At 41.2% G+C, this 19,887-nt stretch overlaps 2 protein-coding genes across 5 annotated transcripts in view; one reads left to right on the top strand and one right to left on the bottom strand.

The window, feature by feature from the left end:
* The window catches only part of LOC146555452 (SLIT-ROBO Rho GTPase-activating protein 1-like), a 45,109-nt gene extending 34,589 nt beyond the window's left edge, over positions 1-10,520 (top strand). Inside the window, exons 19-23 of one of the 4 annotated variants that reach the window (XM_085251614.1) lie at positions 507-586; positions 943-1,123; positions 2,550-2,681; positions 3,394-3,727; positions 5,252-10,520. In XM_085251614.1, coding sequence (XP_085107740.1) covers positions 507-586; positions 943-1,123; positions 2,550-2,681; positions 3,394-3,727; positions 5,252-5,713 — 1,189 coding nt within the window. In that variant the 3' untranslated portion in view covers positions 5,714-10,520. Of the gene's footprint in view, positions 1-506; positions 587-942; positions 1,145-2,549; positions 2,691-3,393; positions 3,728-5,251 lie in introns of all 4 variants that reach the window. The other 3 variants (XM_085251613.1, XM_085251612.1, XM_085251611.1) reach the window with 3 other exon arrangements.
* Positions 10,521-11,534: 1,014 nt separating this feature from the next.
* Positions 11,535-15,368, bottom strand: kics2 (KICSTOR subunit 2). Its single transcript, XM_085252574.1, has 3 exons — positions 14,926-15,368; positions 13,635-13,932; positions 11,535-12,646 (listed from the first exon to the last, which is right to left on the bottom strand). The coding sequence occupies exons 1-3, from the start codon at positions 15,152-15,154 to the stop codon at positions 11,827-11,829; spliced, it is 1,347 nt and encodes a 448-aa protein (XP_085108700.1). The 5' UTR covers positions 15,155-15,368; the 3' UTR covers positions 11,535-11,826.
* Positions 15,369-19,887: the final 4,519 nt, after the last annotated feature.

Here is a 19,887-nt window from a genome sequence, read left to right as displayed (position 1 = left end):
CTTTAAGCTATTTTAAACAGAGGAAAATACTTCAGAGCTCCTTAAAAGGGCAAAGAAAGAAACACCCTGCAGAACCTGAACCGGAACATTTTAGGTTTCCTTTACTGTCACAGTAACTCAGCAGTAGATCTATGTATATCACTACATGTACTGCAAAGAGGAACTTCTTATAGGAAATTCTGCATTCTTTTAATGGTGTTTAATGTATATAAATAAAGGTTAACTGCAGGGTGGGGCCTTTGAATAAATTGAGCTGTTAGTTTGAGCAGACACCTGGCAGCCTGTCAGGAACACGAGGTGTTGGAGCAGACAGTAATCCTTCTGCTGTGGGAAACCTCCTACAGCTTCTCTTTTCCCACCATCTTCTGAATCTTGACATTCTACTGTAGCTGTAAACGTCCTCAGACTCCAATGAGCGGGCTCGCCTCCTGCTGTGCGTGTTTCTCCCTTTGTTCCCACACTGAATGGACGGGTGTGTGTCAATCTGCTGCTTCTTCTTCCCACAGCGAGAGTCCGTTCAGCGAGCCGGGAGCGTTGGAGGAGGCCGAGCCCGACGCCGGCACCGAGACCCAGACCAGCGACGAGGGTACGCATGACCCCTGACCTTCACGCAATCGCCCACACTCCCATACTCGTACTCCCTCGTGGTGGTGGTGGTGGTGCTGGAGAGTGGTTGCTACGGCAACAGCAGCCATGGAGACACTACCACCACTCTCCTTCCCTCCTTTCATCCACACCCCACCCAGCCTCCCCTCCCTCCTCCCCATCTCTCCATCTGAATTAATAGAAAAGACTCTTTTTAAAGCTCTTTTCTGATTGGTGGAGCGGTGGGCGGAACAAAGCCTAAGGGACTGTTGATTGACAAGTTCAGGTTCACCTGCAGTTCGATGTTTGGCTCTTATCTTCACCTCCTCCTCTTTTCTCTCTCTGTCTCTTTGGCAGAGGGTGAAGCTGTGGAGGCGGTGGCGAGGTTCGACTACGTGGGCCGGTCGGGCCGCGAGCTCTCCTTCAAGAAGGGAGCCTCCCTACAGCTCTTCCAGCGCGCGTCACATGACTGGTGGGAGGGCCGGCACAACGGCAACCACGGCCTGGTGCCTCATCAGTACATCGTGGTGAAGGACAGGCGAGTGCACAGCCCGAGATGGTTTGTACACATCAAAAACACAAAGTTAAAAAAGCTGCAGCACAGTCTGAAAATACTCGAATCCATAAAATAATCAAAGTTCATCATTAAATGTGCTAAAATGTTTAGAAAACAATGATTTTCAGTTTGTGTTTTTTCACTTAAACAAATGTATTTGATTTTTTTCCTGATTGCAGGCTTCTGAAATGATGCTTCTTTTTGGTTTGCGTCCTCATAAAACTGCAAAATATCGTTTATAAATTACAAAAACTGTTGTCGTTTATTGAGTTCATGCCAGTATTCAGAATTGCATATGTTGTACTGTTTATCTACTTTTTAATGATTTTGCTAAATTACAGGATAATAATGCCAATGCATTCAGGGGTTTTTTGTGTGGCTACATCTTAAATGTGACCAGAATTGTTTTTATAAATACACACGCAACTGTTCCACAGTTTGTTAATGCAGATGTCTAATCAGCCAATCACACAACAGCAGCTCAGTGCATTTAGCATGTAGAGATTAGGCATGTAGACGGGATCAGAATGAGGAAGAAAGGAAAGGGCATTAAATTTTTTAACACTTGATTCATTTTTGTTTCATTTTTTTATTCGCGTAATAATTTATAATATTCTGATATAAAAACATTACATTGAGAATTTGGGGGTTTATATACAGCGTCTACGTGAACAAGAGCATTTTAAATTCATTTGCATTTCTTTGTGCCGCATCGTCACGATGTAACATGTATATTATACCACATGAGATGATTGGAAAAAATTACAAAAAATAGTATAATTATTTTTATTTCCTACATATTTCCTAGACATAATTTAGCCTTCACTTCCGTTTCACATTTTATAAAATTACAGTGTAATGTTATCACAGCATAAACTATTTGCAAAGTTTAATTTTACTCAAGCATTTTTCAAAATATTTTTCAAAATATTTCAGTTTGGTTCAAGCTTTATTTTAGTATAAGTATTTCTGTTTTCCATAGATATCAATTTATATGGACATATGTGTATAGATATACATAGACAGATGTTTAGTGTCTTATTTGCATTTTTAATATTCGTATTTACCTAGTTTTTATCTTCAGTTTTCCAATACAAGAGCAAGAACAAAGGGGATGCATTGTGTGTGTAAACGGTTTAGTTTAGTCGTAGTTTTGAGTTGAAATCTTTCTTTGTAGAAGTTCTTGTTAGCATAAGTGGCTCGATGGCCTCATTGAAGAGCTGCAGTGATGGATTTGTCTGGATTGCCGCTCACTGGATTGTACACCTTGTTGATTAACAGACTGATTGGGCCGAGGCAGTCACTAACCACATACTATTGATCAGTTAATTGATGATTGGTGCGCTGTGCTAGTTCAGCTCTCCAGTTTCCAGAGTGATTTTTCCTGATTGAGAGTCTGTGTCTTCAGGGCCGACGCCATGTCAGACACACTCAGTCAGAAAGCCGACAGCGACGGAGGAAGCAGCAGCACCGACGATAAGCGGTCTAGGAGCGAGCTGAGCTCCCCGACCGACATGAGACCTCCAGAGACCTACAACAGGTCTGTCATGTAAGACACCTGGGAGGATTTTCTGCGGCGTGTTTTAAGCCCATCCTGTTCTCTCACCTCTAAAAATACCTGCGGATCTCATCACGCTGGTGTCACAGCTGTTCTCATGTGACCAGTTTCCCCATCTGCAGACTCCAGACACCTTTTATTTTATTCGTAGTCATTCCTCACAACACGTCAAGGAAGGCAGCCCAAGTGTGGCTAAGTTAATCTGTGCAAGAGGCTTAAAAAGCCTTCAGTACCAGTGTGATTATGTGGACATGCTTCTTAGACCGAAAGCTTTCTAACACTTTGCATAAAATTTTGTGTTTTTTATGTTGGACTCTTTTAAAAACAAACAAACACAAAACCCCCACACCTAACGCCATCACCTATCGGCTGCTAATGTGTATAATAAAAATGGGAGCATTTCCATGATTTCCTGGTTCATCTGCAGTTACGTAAAGATTTATACAAACTGGACTTTTGTAAAACTCGAAAACTTGAAGCGTCACTTAAGTATTACATATAAGTAGCTGAATTTATAAAATCCACAAAGCTGTTTAATTATTTGAGTTTAAAAATAACATGAGAGAAGCTTTGGTACAAGCAGAGACGAGCTTGCGGGTTCTCCAAAGGGAAGATAGCATGTAGTTCAGTAGTTGCTGAATATGATTTGTTTCATTCTACCTGAGTTAATGCTGTTTACACTTCCTGTTGACAGCCACAGGAGGAAGCGAACTGATGGTTTATTCCGCCGCCCCCTCTGTCGCTCTAACGACAACCACGGGAACGGAGGCGTGATGGAGCGCAGTTCTCCTCCGGTGACGGGTCACTTCAGCCCCAGGGACCTGCTGCTAGGACGGGGCCAGGGCTTGACCCCGCCCCTAGACAGCCCGGAGCGCCGCCGCCGCTCTGCAGCTGTGACCATGACGGTCAGCCGACACGATTCTCTGCGGAGGCCGGAGGACACACCTATACGACGCTCCAACAGCGGGCAGCATGGCTTTGGAGACTCCCATCGATCCCGAGCTCTCGACCCCGACGCGCTGGCACAGGTACGCCTAGAAAACATGTAACGTGAGATGAATATTGAAAAAAATCTTTGTTTTCATTGCATGCAGGTGTCACCAGACTGGAGGGGGATCTGAAAACAGACAGCAGAAATTCACCTAACTATCTCTGATTGAAATCCTAAATCCACGGTTGAGTAACACATTTATATATCAGTGAGCAAGTGACACTGATGGTATCAGACTCTAAAAATTCTCAGCTACGACTCTGCCAAATCTGAACAGCAACAATGACACATCCATTTTAATCACAGTAGTACCACAACGCCTCTTGAGTGAGCTCCATGCTTCTCACAGTGTCGCCAGTGGGAGAAAATACAACCCAGTTCTGGACAGCAAAAAAATAAAAAAGCTTTAAGGGATTTTATATCGAATTGCTTCAAACTGGTCCTTCTTGTGACACGCTATAAATTCTTTAGTAGCTCTAAATTTGTGGTTTCAGTTTTCTAGAAATTTTACTTGGATTTTTTTACTCCTTCAAAAAGTTTGCTGTTTCTTAATTTCTCTAATATTTAGACAAAATTCAAATCATGAGGTCCTCGTATGCGAAGCAATCCTTGTGAACGAAACACTCTGGTTCAGGCAGTTTTTTTTCTACTCTTGCTCTGTATGACATCATTAGGGGCCGTTTTAATCTGGAGGCGAAAGTGAATGGGGGTCTTCTTTGAGGTCGAAATGCTTCCATGTTAAGTCAGAACACCGACAGGTTCCAGAAAGTGATAAATCATGCAGAAATAATATATTTGTGTTATTTTTAAAAAAGTAAAATCTTATCTGTTACGTTATTTGTCTCAAGATTCAGTCAGAGGTTTTCATGATTTACTACAGAAAGATACAGTTCGACTTAAGACTCTACCTTCCAAACTGTGAGTGTGTGTTTGGCTTTTAATACAACACTCTCATTCAGACAGTTTTTTGTACTCTTAGCTCTGTTTGTGAGGGGCAGCCAATAGTGAAAAAAGCACATTTAAAGGAGAGGAGGTAAAATGGTTTGTTTCAGAGTAAAAAGTCATTTTCTCTGGCCAATACTGAGATAATTACTTTTACCATGATTACTCACACTCTGGAAAAATGTGGATTTATTAAACTTTCAAATAAATTGTCTTTTTAATTAAGTTGATTTAAATGAACTGTGCTAAATTGAATGAATACGTTTTTTGGCAGATAAAGGAAACAAGAACATTACTGCAGCACAATAACAGCTGCATCTTGATTTTTCTCGTTTTAATAATCATAAGTTAAATTAGAATTAACTGATTTGTCAAAATTAAATTACTTTTACAAGCCTAAGAGAGGATAAGATAAGTAAGGATTATTTTAAGCTCTGAATATGGAAAAGCTACTTTCCAGGAATAATAGATGGAGCTGGAAAAGAACGTAATAGGTCCCCTAAAATATACATGTATTAATTTTTGAAGAATCATCCAAGGAACCAAAATCTAACTTGATGTGTGAATGGATTCATTTAAAACTGTTAACTTATTCTTCAATCATCCTCTCCGCCTGCAGGACATCGAGGAGACCGTGAGTGTGGCTTTGGGGGAGTTGAGGCAGTTGGAGCGACAGGGCTGCCGTCCGGCCCCCGACGTGGTCCTGGACACCCTGGAGCAGATAAAGAACGGCCCCATCACCACCTGCTCCTCCGAGTCTCCCAGCCCGCACAGCACCCCAAGCACACCAGGCACACCGGGAACCCCCGGCACCCCCGGAACTCCCGGGACGCCCGGTACCCCAGGCACCCCAAGCCCCCTGAGTCCTCTGAGCCCCATCAGTCCACTTCCTGGACCTCCATCTGGACCTCCCAGACCTGCCAACCCATCCCCTGACGCTCTGGGTTCCTTCAAGCCGGTGGCAGCCGCTCGCATCGGGGCTCCGCTGCGACCACCTGCCCTGAGACCCAAACCTATGGTTCCACCTAAAAGCAGCACCCCGCCTCTACCCCCGCCACTGGACAAATCCTGCACCATGTGAGCCAAACCAGGCCAATAAGAGGCCGAATCAGGCCTACCCGGGCCAAAAATGGGCCAGAAGAGGAGATCAGGGTACTGCTTAATGTTTATAATCAACATGAGGGTAGAAATGGTAGGAAAGACGAAAAAGGCTTTTAATGTAGTAATAAAATATAATATATGACATGACTTATGATATGATATGCCATGATATTTATGTGTTGTCAGGTTGGTGTGTACTCTCTTGGTGTGTAGGGGTTTACTTTCTCCATGTATCGAAGCATTTATCAAAGGTTAGCTAAAAGAACTGCTGATGCGGAGATGCAAGTACGAGCGTGGGCGGGGCTTCCTGTGTGAGATCGTAATCAGAGAGAGAGAGAGAGAGAGAGACGCGTGGGGGGTGTGGGGGGAGTTGGGGAGTGTAGTTCAGCTCCAGTAAAACTGTAGTTTAAGTGATGTGACTGTTGCCAGAAAAAAAAGGAAAAAAAAGAAACGAACACGATTGGATGCTGTATCCAGGACAAGCGACTCGATTGGGAAGAGGACGCGGCAAACGATGGTTCAACAACGTCTGCAGGACTTTATAATTTATTTTTTTAATTTTTTCACTCGGTTCAGCTGCTAAGCTCACTTGCACCTCAAAACCACGAAAACGCCTCCTGAGGTCGTCAGTGAAAGAAAACTTATTTAACCAACGTCCAGCTACTTAATGAATGTTTCCTGTATTTTAACGACTGTTCAGCCATCTATTGAATGTTCGGCGAGCCGCGGCGGCAGCTCGCTAAACTTTTTAACAGCCTTCTTGTGTTTTCAGACGGGGGAACCTCATGCCCAGACCGGAGCTTCATTCAAACAGGGTGGTGGAGTGAGTGGTGGAGTTTGGTTAGAGCTTTTTCTGGGACGGGTAGGGGGTGGGGTGGTTGTACGATTTTGTTGCTGTGTGTTTGTGAGTGGTTGTAAGTGTGTATCAAGGAGCATCAACGCCAAGTTAAGAAAAAAAATTATGTTTATTTTTTAAATTTTGGGAATAGAGTCGAAAGGTGATGAAGTGTTTGTGAGCTATAAGAGAAAAACTTCAGAGTGACTGAAAATGCTTCGTAAGTGTGACGTAATCTACGTGAGGTGTTCTGTAGACCGACAGTTTTATTCTGATACTCAACTTTAAGGTTCTTAGTCAGGTCATCGTAGTCTAAGGAGCTTCTATTTATTCTAAACAGTATTTCCCATTGATTATGGAAAACGTTTGAGTTTATTCTCAACATTTTATTCTCAATATTTCTACTTTAACTCTGAAAATTAGTATTACCAGTTTATTCTCAGTTTATTTGATTATTGTGGGGTCCTTCCCTTACAATATAAAGCTGGACTGAATTACATTAAATTTCGAACTTGAAATTTAAGCTTTATCCTGAAGATTTTAACTGTATGCTCAAAAGAGTATTTCAGATGTATTCTTGAAACATTAATTTCGTGCTGTCAGCGTTAGATGTTAACGCCATAACCGCATTAACACGGCAAATCTCCGTGTTATCAGTCTGTTGTTGGGATGGCTGAGGTCCTTCACGATCTTCCTGGCCTTGGTCCAGCACCGCCTGCTGTAGATTGAGTGCAGGTCAGGGAGCTCGGAGCGGATGGTGCGCTCAGCTGACCGCACAACCCTCTGTAGAGCTCGTCTGTCCTGCATGGTGCTGTTCCCGAACCAGGTTAAGATGTTTCCCGTCAGGATGCTCTCTATGGTGCACGAGTAAAAGTTCCTGAGCACCTTGGAGGGCAGTTGGAAGTCTCTCAAGCGTCTGAGGTGGTAGAGACGCTGTCGGGCCTTTTTCACCACGGTGTTGATGTGACAGGACCATGACAGGTCCTGCGTGATGTGAACTCCGAGGTATTTGAAGCTGTCCACTCTCTCCACTGGGCACTCGTTGATGACGGGGATCTGGTAGTTCCTCTCCTGCTTAGTGCTGAAGTCCACTATATATCCCATAAGGCTCATACAAGCTAGGTCCCTTAACTTTCGGTAGCTGTTGAAAGGATAAAGTTTTGGTATATCAATGGTTAGACATACTATTATTACTTTAGGATTAGTTTCACAAAAATCAGGGCTGACCCGGGACCATTGCTGTGAGTTACAGTGCGCAGCATAAAGGCCCTTTCACAGCGTGTGCTGCTAATGCTAACTGCTAACTAAGACCCAAGGATCCAGAATTTGTTGCGCTGGCTACTGAGCTGTCTAGGTTTTTGCGGCAGCGCTACGTGAACTAGATGCTCCTGCTCCTTATTGTTTCTATCTCTGAGTTTATGTCCTCTACAAGAGTTTGTGTTGTTTTATCTTCAAATGTTCAATAAAAACATGTATCGCTAATTCATAATGAAGAAAGCTTTGTGACTATCCCCACTAGTGAAGATTTCCACAACACTGCTTTCCCCCGAGGTCTGGAGCGCTGCTGAAAGGGTTCTGGATGTCTGTATAAGCACGCAAACCTTTGAGATAAAAATCACCGAACTCTGACACGCACAGACTGTTTTTCCTTCATGGAGATGAAGGAAAACGCTGGGCTGGCATGTAAAAGAACATTTAATCTTCCAGGACCTGAAGCTCCGTAAAGCACCCCTCCAACAGCCAAACCCATCTGTTCTCTGATTGGATTGCTAATATGTGATTGACATGACATTGACCAATCAGCTGAAAGGAAGAAAAATTGGCTGAAAATTTGTATGTGTGAGTTGAAAGTCACATACAGCCAGGGAACCTGAGCGCAGAGTTTTACACCTAGCTTTTTGCTTTGTATCTGTAGCCAGACCTTAACAAAAAATGTGTAACTTGTGTAAATATTTTACAAACACAAATCCTTTTTACACACACGTAAATTCTCATCTGTATTTGCACAGACATAAAATTTTCTCATATTTTGGTTTACAAGGTTACAAAACTCAGTTCACAAATACGCATTTGATTTACAAGTACAAAATATTTATGACCACAATTTGAGCCCATAGTTATGGTGTTAACGTCATTTTAACAAGATTAACGCTCACAGCACTAATTTATTTTATTCCCAAATTTGACTCTCACATTTTGTCTGAAAATTTATTCTCAGAATAGCATTTCAACTTTCTTCTAGAATAACCATTTCTAGTTTATTCTCAACATTTCTGGCTTGAAATGTTAACGTTATTCTGATAACAATGTTGCAACTCTTTATTTTCAATTTAAATTTTCTTCTCAAATCTTAGTTCTGGAAATTGTGTTTATTCTCAGAATTTCAACATTATTCTCAGAACAATAACTTTATTCTGGAAGATTTTGACTATTCTCAAAATCTCAAATTCCTTCTCAGAACAGTATGTCAAATGTATTTTGGAAATAGTACGCTTACATTTTGACTTCTATAAAAATCTATTCTCAGAATAGTGTTTCAGCTTTAATATGGACGCTTTATTTTGAGTTTATTCTCAAAATGTAATTCTCAGAATATTGACTTTATTCTGAAATTTCTGACTTGTCCTCAAAACAGTATTTCAGCTTTAGTTTTTCAGGTTTACTTTTAAATCTTGACTTTCTCAGCATAACATCTCAACTTTAATAAAGATATTTTATTTTGAATTTATTCTCAAAATAATGTTTCAGATTTCTGCCATATCAAACGTGCAGAGCTACTCACTGTGGTGATTAAAGGAACAGCTGAAAGTAGCTTCCGTTTCAATTTTATTCCAGAAATAGTGCTTTAGGTTTGTTCGCAAAATGCTGAGTTTATTCTTGACAGTATTTTTAGTTTTAAAATGGGATTTTGAAATTAGAATCAAGACCAACCCTGTCCCCGTAATCCTTAACTTCTAACCGCACAGTTTTTATAATTTCCAGCATTTAGCAAAACTGACTAGATTTTTCCTACACAAGTAGTTTGTTTTGATCCTTAAATTATTTCAACTCTGTTCTGATGTTACAGCTTCATTCCTCAAGTTTCGACTTTGTTCTGCAAAATTAAAGAGAATTTCTTGTAATATTTTTTTTTCCTCGGTGTGACCCTGATACTCCTTGTAAAGTGTGTGTGTGTGTGTGTGTGTGTTCTGCTTGCCTGCCCTTGTTCTGCTCCCTTGTAAGTGCAGAAGTACTATAATAGCATTAGATAATAGATAATTCATGCCTGCCAGGAGTGCCAGAACACGCGAGTGGAAGTTGGGGAAAACGAGTGCAAAAAGCATGCCACTATCTGTGTGTTTGTCAAAATACTGGTTTACCTGCTCGTTACACTGAAGTCACTAGTTAACCTTAAACTCACAATAAGCTAACAGGGTGGGGCTTTGTGTGTAAACGCCCAAAAACACTTGAACAGCACACTGAATGTGGCCTCCAACTGGGCTGTGAGTGTGGTGATTAAAATGAAACATGACGTGCTGAGATAGGCTGTGGATGCACATCTGTGAGTGTGTGTGTGTCTGTGTGTGTGTGTATGTGGAAGTGCCTTTTTTTAAAATCCTTTTTTGGAAGTTGTGAATCCACTCACGCATGTCCTGAGCGAAGAGCAGCAGCACTCCGAATGAAATAATCATAAAGTGTTTAGTAGATTTCTGAATTATGAATTCTAGCATTAACCCATTGTGAACATTGCACTTTGATGTATAGGATTGTGTACTTGGCATGTAGCATCATAACATGTTGGTGCATTTTAACTCAAAGGGAGGTTTCTTTGAATGTGTTTGATAATAAAGGAAATGGTTTTTGTCTGTTAGTGTTGCTGTATTTGAAAACTGAGCCTCCTAATGATGAGCTCATATAGCCAAATGGATTGTATCAATGTGTTGTATTTATATTATAAATAAACCTAAACTAGCATTCAAGCCACTCATCGATTTTATCCTTTCCTTTGCTGTTTTCTCCCACTCAATAAACTTCCTGATGTGTTCAGTAAATTGCTGCCATTTAACCCTTTCATAGTTCTTTTTCCACTATTTCTCCAAATGTCGTTAACACCAAATTGTGCGCCCACCATCTGAAAGTTGCAGCAGAAATTGAGTTTTTGGTGAGTCTGTGGCTTCAGTTTCCTCTTCTTAGTTGACGGGAGTGGTACCCGGTTTCCCCTTTAGCTGCAAGGTTCAACCGGTTTTGCTTTCAGAGAATCTCTTCTGCATACTTTGGTTGCAGTGAGTGGCTATTTCAGATACTGTTGGCTTCCATTTTCCTCTGACATCACCAAGACATTTTTGGCCAGAAACTGCCGCTCACTGAACATTTTCTCTTTTCAAATCTTTCTTTGTAAATTTTAAAGACGGTTGTGCAGGAGAGCAGATGGGCAGTTTTAGGCTTTGTTCAAAGTCCCTTAAATCACATTTCTCCCCTATTCTGATGTTTAGCTTGAACTTCAGGAGGATTGTTTTGAATGTGTTCGAATGCTTAAATGCACTGGGCTAATAAAAGGGCCAGTGGGTGTATGTGCATCAGTAAATGAACACTCTTTAATTTTTAATCTCAGACGATACTCACAAAAAATTTATTTAATTCTCCTCTAAAATATTGAGCTTTCTGTTCCAGTGATGGATATTCCTGTTAAACATAGCCAAAGTTTCACATAATGAGATCACTTTATGTGCAGTGAGCCAAAAGCTTCACAGGTTAAACTGTCTGGTCTCGAAATGATGTCACATATCCTTATTGTAGTGATCTCAGCACATAGCTGAGCACTGCAGTCCCGTCCTGTGAGAGGCAACCAATCAGAACAAAGTTGGTTCAAACAGGGGGAGGAGCCAAAGCAGCTGCAGCAAAGAAGAGTTTAAAACAAATAAGGATATTAAAAATAAATAAATAATACAAAAAAAAATATGTAAAAAGTAAATATTGAAACTTTACTGTTTTACATTTCAAATCTTTATTTAAACTGTATTAAGCACAACAAATGTAATGTATAACGAATTAAAACATAAACCTGTTAAAACCGCATGATGCCAAATAATTAAAAGGCTCTGAGCACAAGCAGTGCTGTGGTGGTCCTCCTGTCACGGTCAGGTCAAATAAATTCAGAGCACCTAGAATCTCTTTGGTCTGGAACATTTTTGGCAAACTGAGAAAGCAGCAAAAAGCGCCAGCTGGACCACAGAAAACGCCGGACCATGTAAAAATTTAGCGTCTTGTCGATGTGCAGTTCAGCCCTTTGACCCGGGTTTGAGGGTGCTGAAAGGCTTGGAGTTCCGAAGCGAGCCAGAAATCTCCTGCAAGAAGCCGGTGAGGTGCAGATCCTTCTCAGACTTCCTTCCGTCAAAGATGACGACAAGCGTAAAGTGCGGCTCCGGCCGCGTCAGGTAGTATGTGCTCTGGACCTTGTCATCATAGAAGTGCACCACTTTGTCCAGAGTGTTGAGTTCAGCGGCGCGGTCTCCCATCATCATGATGACGTTGGGCCAGTGTGTGAGCGGCCGCTCTCCCGATGGCAGTGACACCACAGCGGGGAACTGCTCCACGCCCTTCGGTGCTTCCCGGTACGAGTGTGGGTGGTGGTAGCCGTGACCCTGGAAGCTTTCCGAGCCGCGGTTGTCAAACACAAGCGACACATTGCTGGCATCGTGTTTGCGTATGAAGGTGGAGATCTTGCCGTAGTAGTCCGGGGTGGTGCGGGCCGTCTGCGCCCTCATGTCAGCCGGTACCGTCTGCTTGCTCAGAACTTCGTGAAAGTAGAAGCTGAACTTGGCGAGCAGTGTCGCTTGGAAGCGCTGCAGCCACACATAGAGGTGCGGAGGCTGCACTGCCTTCTGGGACTGACCTCCGAACAGGTGCTTGCGAGTCTCCTTCTGCCGCTGGAACAGCTGACCCCAGGTGAGGAGCTTGGAGTTGGCACCGTGCAGGCTGAGCAGGGCGGGCAGGAAGTGCCACTCGGACAACTGGGCTTGGCAGCGCAGCAGCTGTGTCACTACGTCCACCTCCATCTGGAAGCCCTCCTCCACCCGGCCCACAATGGGATGGTGAAACCTGGAAGAGCAAAAAAGAAAGAGAAGGAGGTGAGGAAGTAAAGAAGGAACCAATCCATCAGTCAGTCATTATTCCTCCTGTTGGGTCTGACATTATTCATCTTTTCCAGGCCTGAAACAAACACACACTGAGGCTCCAGTGAAACAATCACTTCTGAACAGTGCTGACAGACCTGCAAAGGCAAAATGTGAAGAAGTTTTGAGGGTGCCAAAATAAAATCTCTCTGAGGAGACAGAATCCTTTATTTTCTCTTCTGGCCTAATTTGCAGAAACCTCAAAGCAGCTGAGACAAACGTCTCCCCCAGATCTGCTGACAAGGCAGAGAGAGAGAGCAAGCACGTTACAGTTTCTCGCCGGTTCATGGCTGGCTGACCCGTTGACGTGTGGCGCGTCACGCCGCATTCCGCTGCAGCTCCGTCAACAGCTCACTCGCTTTCTGTTCCTGCTGTGGCTGCAGCACGCCACTTTGCTGACACGTCTCTGGGGAAAACACCAGATTCCTGAGCTCAAAGTTTCCCTTCAACAACCTCAATATGTCACTCTCTCCCTTTCTCTCTCGCTCTTTGTTTTTTACACTTGGGTCCAGAAGCTTTTGAATAATGACACAATTTTTGCCAGTGTGCACCACCACAGCAGGTTTTAAATTAAACTATGAAGAAATGATTTAAGTGCTGACTTCCAGCTTTAATTCTAGGACTTGAATTTAAATACTGCATTACCTGTTTAGGAATTACAGACATTTCTATGCACAGTCACCTGGTCTGTGTCAAAATTGTGTCGTTGTCCAAATACTTAACCGTACATGTTTGGGGTTTTTTTAATCTCGCTTTTTTATAATCAACATCAAAGGACCAAACTACCTGGGTCTGGAAGTCTTAGTTGCTACAACTATGTTAGTTGTAGTAGTTTCGAACTGTTCCATGTAACTCTTACATTGCAAAATTAAAAGATTTTCTTCAGTAAAAGTAATCTGTAATCAGATACACACTTGGAGCTGTATTTCTGGAGGACGACCTCGAGCACTGTGACCAGCTCCTCAGAGTTGACATTCTTCTGGCTGCCCAGTGAGTGCATTTTCTCGTACAGGTCAGCCATCTCCATGCGGGCCTGGATGAAGTGGCAGAGCTGCTCTGAAAGGTGCGATAACAGGTCCTCCAGGTAGGAGGCGGAAGAGGAGGAGTTCAACTGGCCGTGGCGCCCCATCATCACCACCTTCCTGAGTTCGTTGTACAGCGAGGTGTAGATGGTGCGGATGGAGTCCTTCCGGCTGAAGAAGGACTGGCCACCTGCAGAGAGAGGGGTGTGTGTCAAGCTACAGAAACACTTAGGTGCTGCAGCGCCACCTGGTGGTGGAAATTAAATTTGGAGTTTTAAATGTTTAATTGAGTACAAATAATGGACAATAAGAAATCATTGCTTACTTATAATGAAGATGAAAACATAATAAGTCTCAGCTCAGACTGGATTAAAATTCTGACTGAAGCAGCGATAAAAACAGTTGGCGCTGTTGTGAACAAACGTTCTGCAAGGTGTGATGCAGGACATCCATCGAGGACATAAAACAAATTATAAAACCTAAAACTCTGCATGCACAGCACTACATTTAAAAGCTGTTTATTAGGAGCAAAAAAAAAAAAAAAGATAAATACTTAGAAATGTTTATGTTCACAGCAGGAAAAAGGAGTAAAAACCCTGAAATCACCATTATGGACTGAACCCAGATTTCCCAAAACATTCCCATATTTGACGTTTTAAAGAAGGTGTCATTCTGAAGGAGACCACTCGCATGAAATATTTCACCACAGGTTAAAGGTGAATGCTCAGAACAGACTTGTAGTGATTGCAGTGACCCTTTGCTCTAAGGGGAACCACACAATTCCAACATTCCTTCCACAGCATGAGCGCCACAGGCCATTTTATTATCATGAACTGACATTCATATTTGCAATTGTTCTCCTAAATTTGCTATCATTTCTTACAAATAGATTTTTTCTCCTAGACTTTCGTTTACTTATAAACATGCTCCATTGTCCTGAATTTTTTTCTTACAAATATGCCATTTTCACCTGAAACTTTTTCCCCTCATAGATTTGCGCGTTTTTTAAAAAATCATTTTAATTTCATTTAATGTCAATGAAATCAATTACACATCGACGAATTATTCTACCTTAGTACATGCACAGACCCCATATATACTCCATTTTATCTGCTTTAATCCACCACACCCTCCGTGTTATGGTGGTAGTTATACAGGGGACCACAGCAGCAGAGAAAGCTACCTATTTTCTGTCCCAGGAACGTCATGTTGTGGTACACCTTCTCCGCCGCGGCCAGGTGAGCCAGAGCGGCCAGCAGCGCGCTCCAGATGCTCCCGCTGCTCCTGCTGCCGTCCTTCTCCCGCTCCACGTAGTCCTTTGCTCGGTCGAAGGAAAACATGCCGAGCTGGGCGAAGAAGCTCTCCAGGATGGCCCGCTCCCGGGGAACGGGCCGCAGCTCCTCCACCTCCATGGTTCGCAGATACCCCCGAGCTAACTGTTAGCAACGGGAAGTGTGTGTAAGAAAAAACACCAACTGATAAATAGTGTGGTTAAAAGGCTAATTTTACATACTGATCCCAGGAAACCCATTAAATATAAACGTGAAACAAAGAAATTAAAACACGTCTATTTAAAGCTAACAGGCCAAGTGCAAGACGCCATATTGACTACGCCGGATGTAAACACTACGGAAAGCCGCGGACGTCAATTCATGAGGGGGTCTTTTATTCAGCGGCGGATCTAGAGAAATTTTCTTAGGGTGGCATGAGCGTGGCAAAGAAATCAAATGGGGTGGCAAAATCAAAGCCTTTTTTTTTCAAACACACATGTAGGTGGTTACATATGGTTAAACTAATTTAAATGCAGTAAGTATACACGTTTTTCATATAAATATAGTCTATAACTTAATTATTATCTGTAGCCCACATAATTACACACTTTAGTTACATAAAACATGTGAGTTTTGATGTTATGTACTGTATAGCCTGTATAATAAATAAATATGTAGCCCAATAAGTATAAAATCCAGAAAGCTACACAACATTGGGCGGTTCATTTACAAACACAAGTCTAACTTAAGTTTCACTGTTTTTTGTTAGAAAACAATCACACTGTTGGATGCTTTAAATTACACAAATTGTCAGAAATCTGCACTGTCATGAACAAAAATTTAAACCTAATTTTCATGATTTGTTGGATTAACCCACTGAGGTCTGAAATACAACCGGCCATTTTTGACTCCTTTTGAGTTTACGTTTGTATTTCACCCTCAGATTGTTTCATTTTATTTTTTTCCCCTTGCCTCGTTTGGTATCTTTTCAGCTCAACTGAATTTAGTTGTTTTTCACTGGCATTAGTATTACTGATCTGAAATCACACAAAGAACTTAAAATCCTAGTTGTATTTTTTTACTGTAAAAAAACCCACAGACATGCTGAGTAAATTTTTACAACTTGAAATGCAAATATAATATAATTGTACATTTTGTAAACTATTTAACTATTTATCTAAAAATGCAGCCAATACACCTGCTGTTTTTTCATTTTGTGTAAGAATTTAAAAATATTACTAAAACTAAAATGAGAGAACAATCAGGTGTCGCACTAAGATGCCCCACAAATGATGTGTGCCAGTAAAAAAAAAAAGTTTCTCCACCAAAAGACAGAACAGCACAGGGATAAACCTGCAGGCCCAACACTTGGCAGGCCTGACAATAGGAGGTGTATCACTCCGCTGGTTTTCTACTTAGTGACAGTGTTTACATTGCAAATGTGCCTTTGTGACATTCATTAGTGCCCTCACTGACACACAAAACAAAACGACTACACAACAGAACAACTACACAAGACAACACAACACACTAAGAATCCACTCCACACTAAACTTCACAAATCTCCCACATCTAAGCTCTCTCTCTCTCCCTTGCTCTGTCTCGCTGCCGTTACCGTCACTCCTAAAACTTTTCCCTCTTCCTAAACAATCAAATCCCACATGTTGACTTATTTTTTTTAATTGGTCGACATGGTGCATTTTTCCACCAAAAAGAAATAGGGTTTTTTTTCTCTTTCTTTACTGTTTTCGTGCTGTCCTTAGAAAACGCTTAAAACACGCACACACAAAAACGTGACGACAGTATTTAGTAAAGAGCGTGGCTTATATATATTATCATAACTCTGGATTTACTGGCCTGTAATTAAAATTTAAAAACTTTAAAGTCTGAACTTTCAATGTGGGCTGAAATAGAGAGTCAGCGTGGCTGCAGCTTGTTGCTATGTCAGCTTACATCAGTCATGTGATTTGGAGGTGCAGCGTGTCTGTGGACCACAGAGGGTTAATAACACTCACCTTCATTCCATTTCCAGAGTGTAACAACCAACCACCTGTTTAAAATCCGAAATTCCCATGGTGTTGTTCAAAATATGCTCTGGCACAATTAAAAGCATGGCTTGCTACTGAAAACAAGAAAAAAGCTGTCCTGCTATGGGCTGAACCATTTGTTAATGGTGCAGGGGAGGAACACTATCCAATATATTCAGTTTTAGCATTTATATTCATTGTTGACTGTAACTACGTTCAAACTGTTAATGCTATCTTATTTGAATAAACAACACTGTCATATGCAAAACTGGGGTGGCACTTGGGGTGGCAAGGGATCATTTTAGGGTGGCACTTGCCACCCCATGCCACCCTTCTAGATCCACCCCTGCTTTTATTGTTAATTTATTTTCACTGTCTTTAATTTGTTATAAAAATCCAGATTTTTTAAACTCAAATTTCCAAGAAAAAAAGGTCAAATTTACAAAAGTAAACTGACAAATTATTATGAGTTATTAATCCCAGGAGTTCAAATATATAAATTAATATGTAAATTAAATACAACATAACTTTAAGAAGTGAAGTTATATTGTTCTTTGACTTAAAAAAATATTTTTCCCAGTTTTCCTACACGTTACTATTTTTCATCATGTATCCCCTCTAAGTAACAACAGGAATGAACCAAATCCCAGGTTTAGACTTATTTTTCACTTTTATTATTGAAAGCATATTAAAGTTATCTTTTGTGGGGCTGAAACTGTGGAAAACCTCCCAATACTTTATCTACAGTTAATGTTTTTGACACAGTTATTTAACAGAACTGTTTTGTGCTTTTTTGTACTAAATAACACTCTGAATATGTTTTATATTAATTGGTTTTTGTTTTTGTTTCATATATATTGCTGTTATATGTCCTCATTCTTGTTGGCTTTTAACCGGGCCCTGAAATATGTTGCAAGGACTAAAAATAAATGTAAAATTGATGTTGCTGTCAGGGGTGTTGGTGAAGATATATAACCTTAATATCACTTAAGCCAGGGGTGTCCAACTCCAGGCCTCAAGGGCAGATGTCCTGCAGGTTTTAGTTGTGTTCTTGATCCAACACAGCTGATTTCAATGGCTAAATTACCTCCTCAGCATGTCTTGAAGTTCTTCACAGGCCTGGTAATGAACTAATCATTTGATTCAGGTGTGTTGACACAGGGTGATATCTAAAACCTGCAGGACACTGGCCCTTGAGGCTTGGAGCGGGACACCCCTGACTAAATCTAAGCACCAATCAAAGGGGATGAAGTTCCTGTAGTTCCTCTAGTGGCCACTTGATGCTGCTTCAAACAGTGAGTCAGTTGCCATAGACTCCAATGTTAACGTGTCCAACTTCCCAGCAGACATAAATATGGTTACAGCCTGATGCAAGAAACAACTTAGGCCTGTGCTAATAGGGTCACTTCCAGTACCAAAAAAGCGGCTTGGCAGTGACTAATCCCATCTTTTATATACAGTCTATGGTTTAAAGTTTGGCTTGCCCATTGATTTCCCTCAGGATTCATTTGCTCCAAGAGTCTTTGGGGATTCATATGTGCTCAAATTGTGGTCATAAATATTTTGTACTTGTAAATCAAATGCATATTTGTGTACTGAGTTTTGTAACCTTGTAAACCAAAATATTTGAAAAATGTTATGTTTCTGCATCTATGTGTTAGTTGAAAGCCACATGCAGCCAGGGAACCCGAGCACAGAGTTTTACATGTAGTTTTTTGCTTTATATCTGTAACCAGACCTTAACAAAAATAATTGTAACTTGTGTAAATACTTTTACAAACACAAATCTTTTTTTACACACACAGAAATTCTCATCTGTAGATGCACAAGCATAACATTTTCACATATTTTGGTTTACAAGGTTACAAAACTCAAATACTCACAAATATACATTTGATTTACAAGTACAAAATATTTATGACCACAATTTGAGCCCATAGGATTCACTAAGCTCCAACATCATGTCATGGTGTTGAAGTCCCTTTCAACAACTACACTTCCCATGAGTCTTGGAAATACAGAATATTATAAGGTCTTTCTCTCTAATTCTCTCTTAAGGCTCTCTCTCTCTCCAGGGGTGGATCTAGCCCCCCTCTTAAAAAGTTACTGCTGCTTCAGTTTCGCACAAACCACATCTCCTCTGATCCTCCTCCGCTCGTCGCTGCTCGGTAGGTGGCATAATCTCTCTTTCCTTCAATAGCTCTCCCCTAGTGTGTGTGTGTTCATAGTTTGATCTCAGTTAATATTTTTGACTGATAGACATTTATGGTGTGTATTCAAAATAAACTACTGATATTAAATCACCACTATGACTGTGTGTGGGTTTAATATTGGAGCATAAGACCAGGCTACAAGAAATTTGAGCTGTAAATTATCCGCAGGTTTGTGCACCTGTGTGAATCAGTGGGAGGAAGATATAATTAAACAAATTCTTGTTTTGAGTATTTAGTCTATTGTAATTTGTTAAAAACATTAAATCATTTTGCTTTATAGTTTTGGATATACACTCTACGGCCACTTTATTAGGTAGACTTTTTCAACTCTTTGGTAACACAAACACAAACATTTATTCAGCCAATCCTGTGGCAGTAACTCGATGCATTTAGATGTGGTCAAGATGACCTGCAGACATTCAGGCTGAATATCAGAATGAGAAAAAACATTATTTTAACTGGGTTGAACGTGGCGTGGTTGTTGGTACCAGATGGGCTGGTCTGAGTATTTCACAAGCTGCTAATCTGGTGGGATTTTCTAACACAACCATGTCTGGGATTTACAGAGGACAGTCCAAAAAAGAGGAAAATATGAAGTAAACTGCAGCTCTGTGGGAGAAAAAGCAACAGTAAC

Source organism: Mchenga conophoros, linkage group LG17 (genome assembly GCF_057382185.1).
Source record: "Mchenga conophoros isolate Kocher_MC1m ecotype Shallow Benthic linkage group LG17, M_conophoros_male_GT1.1, whole genome shotgun sequence".
NCBI lineage: Eukaryota > Metazoa > Chordata > Actinopteri > Cichliformes > Cichlidae > Mchenga > Mchenga conophoros.
This window is presented reverse-complemented; position numbering and strand designations above follow the sequence as displayed.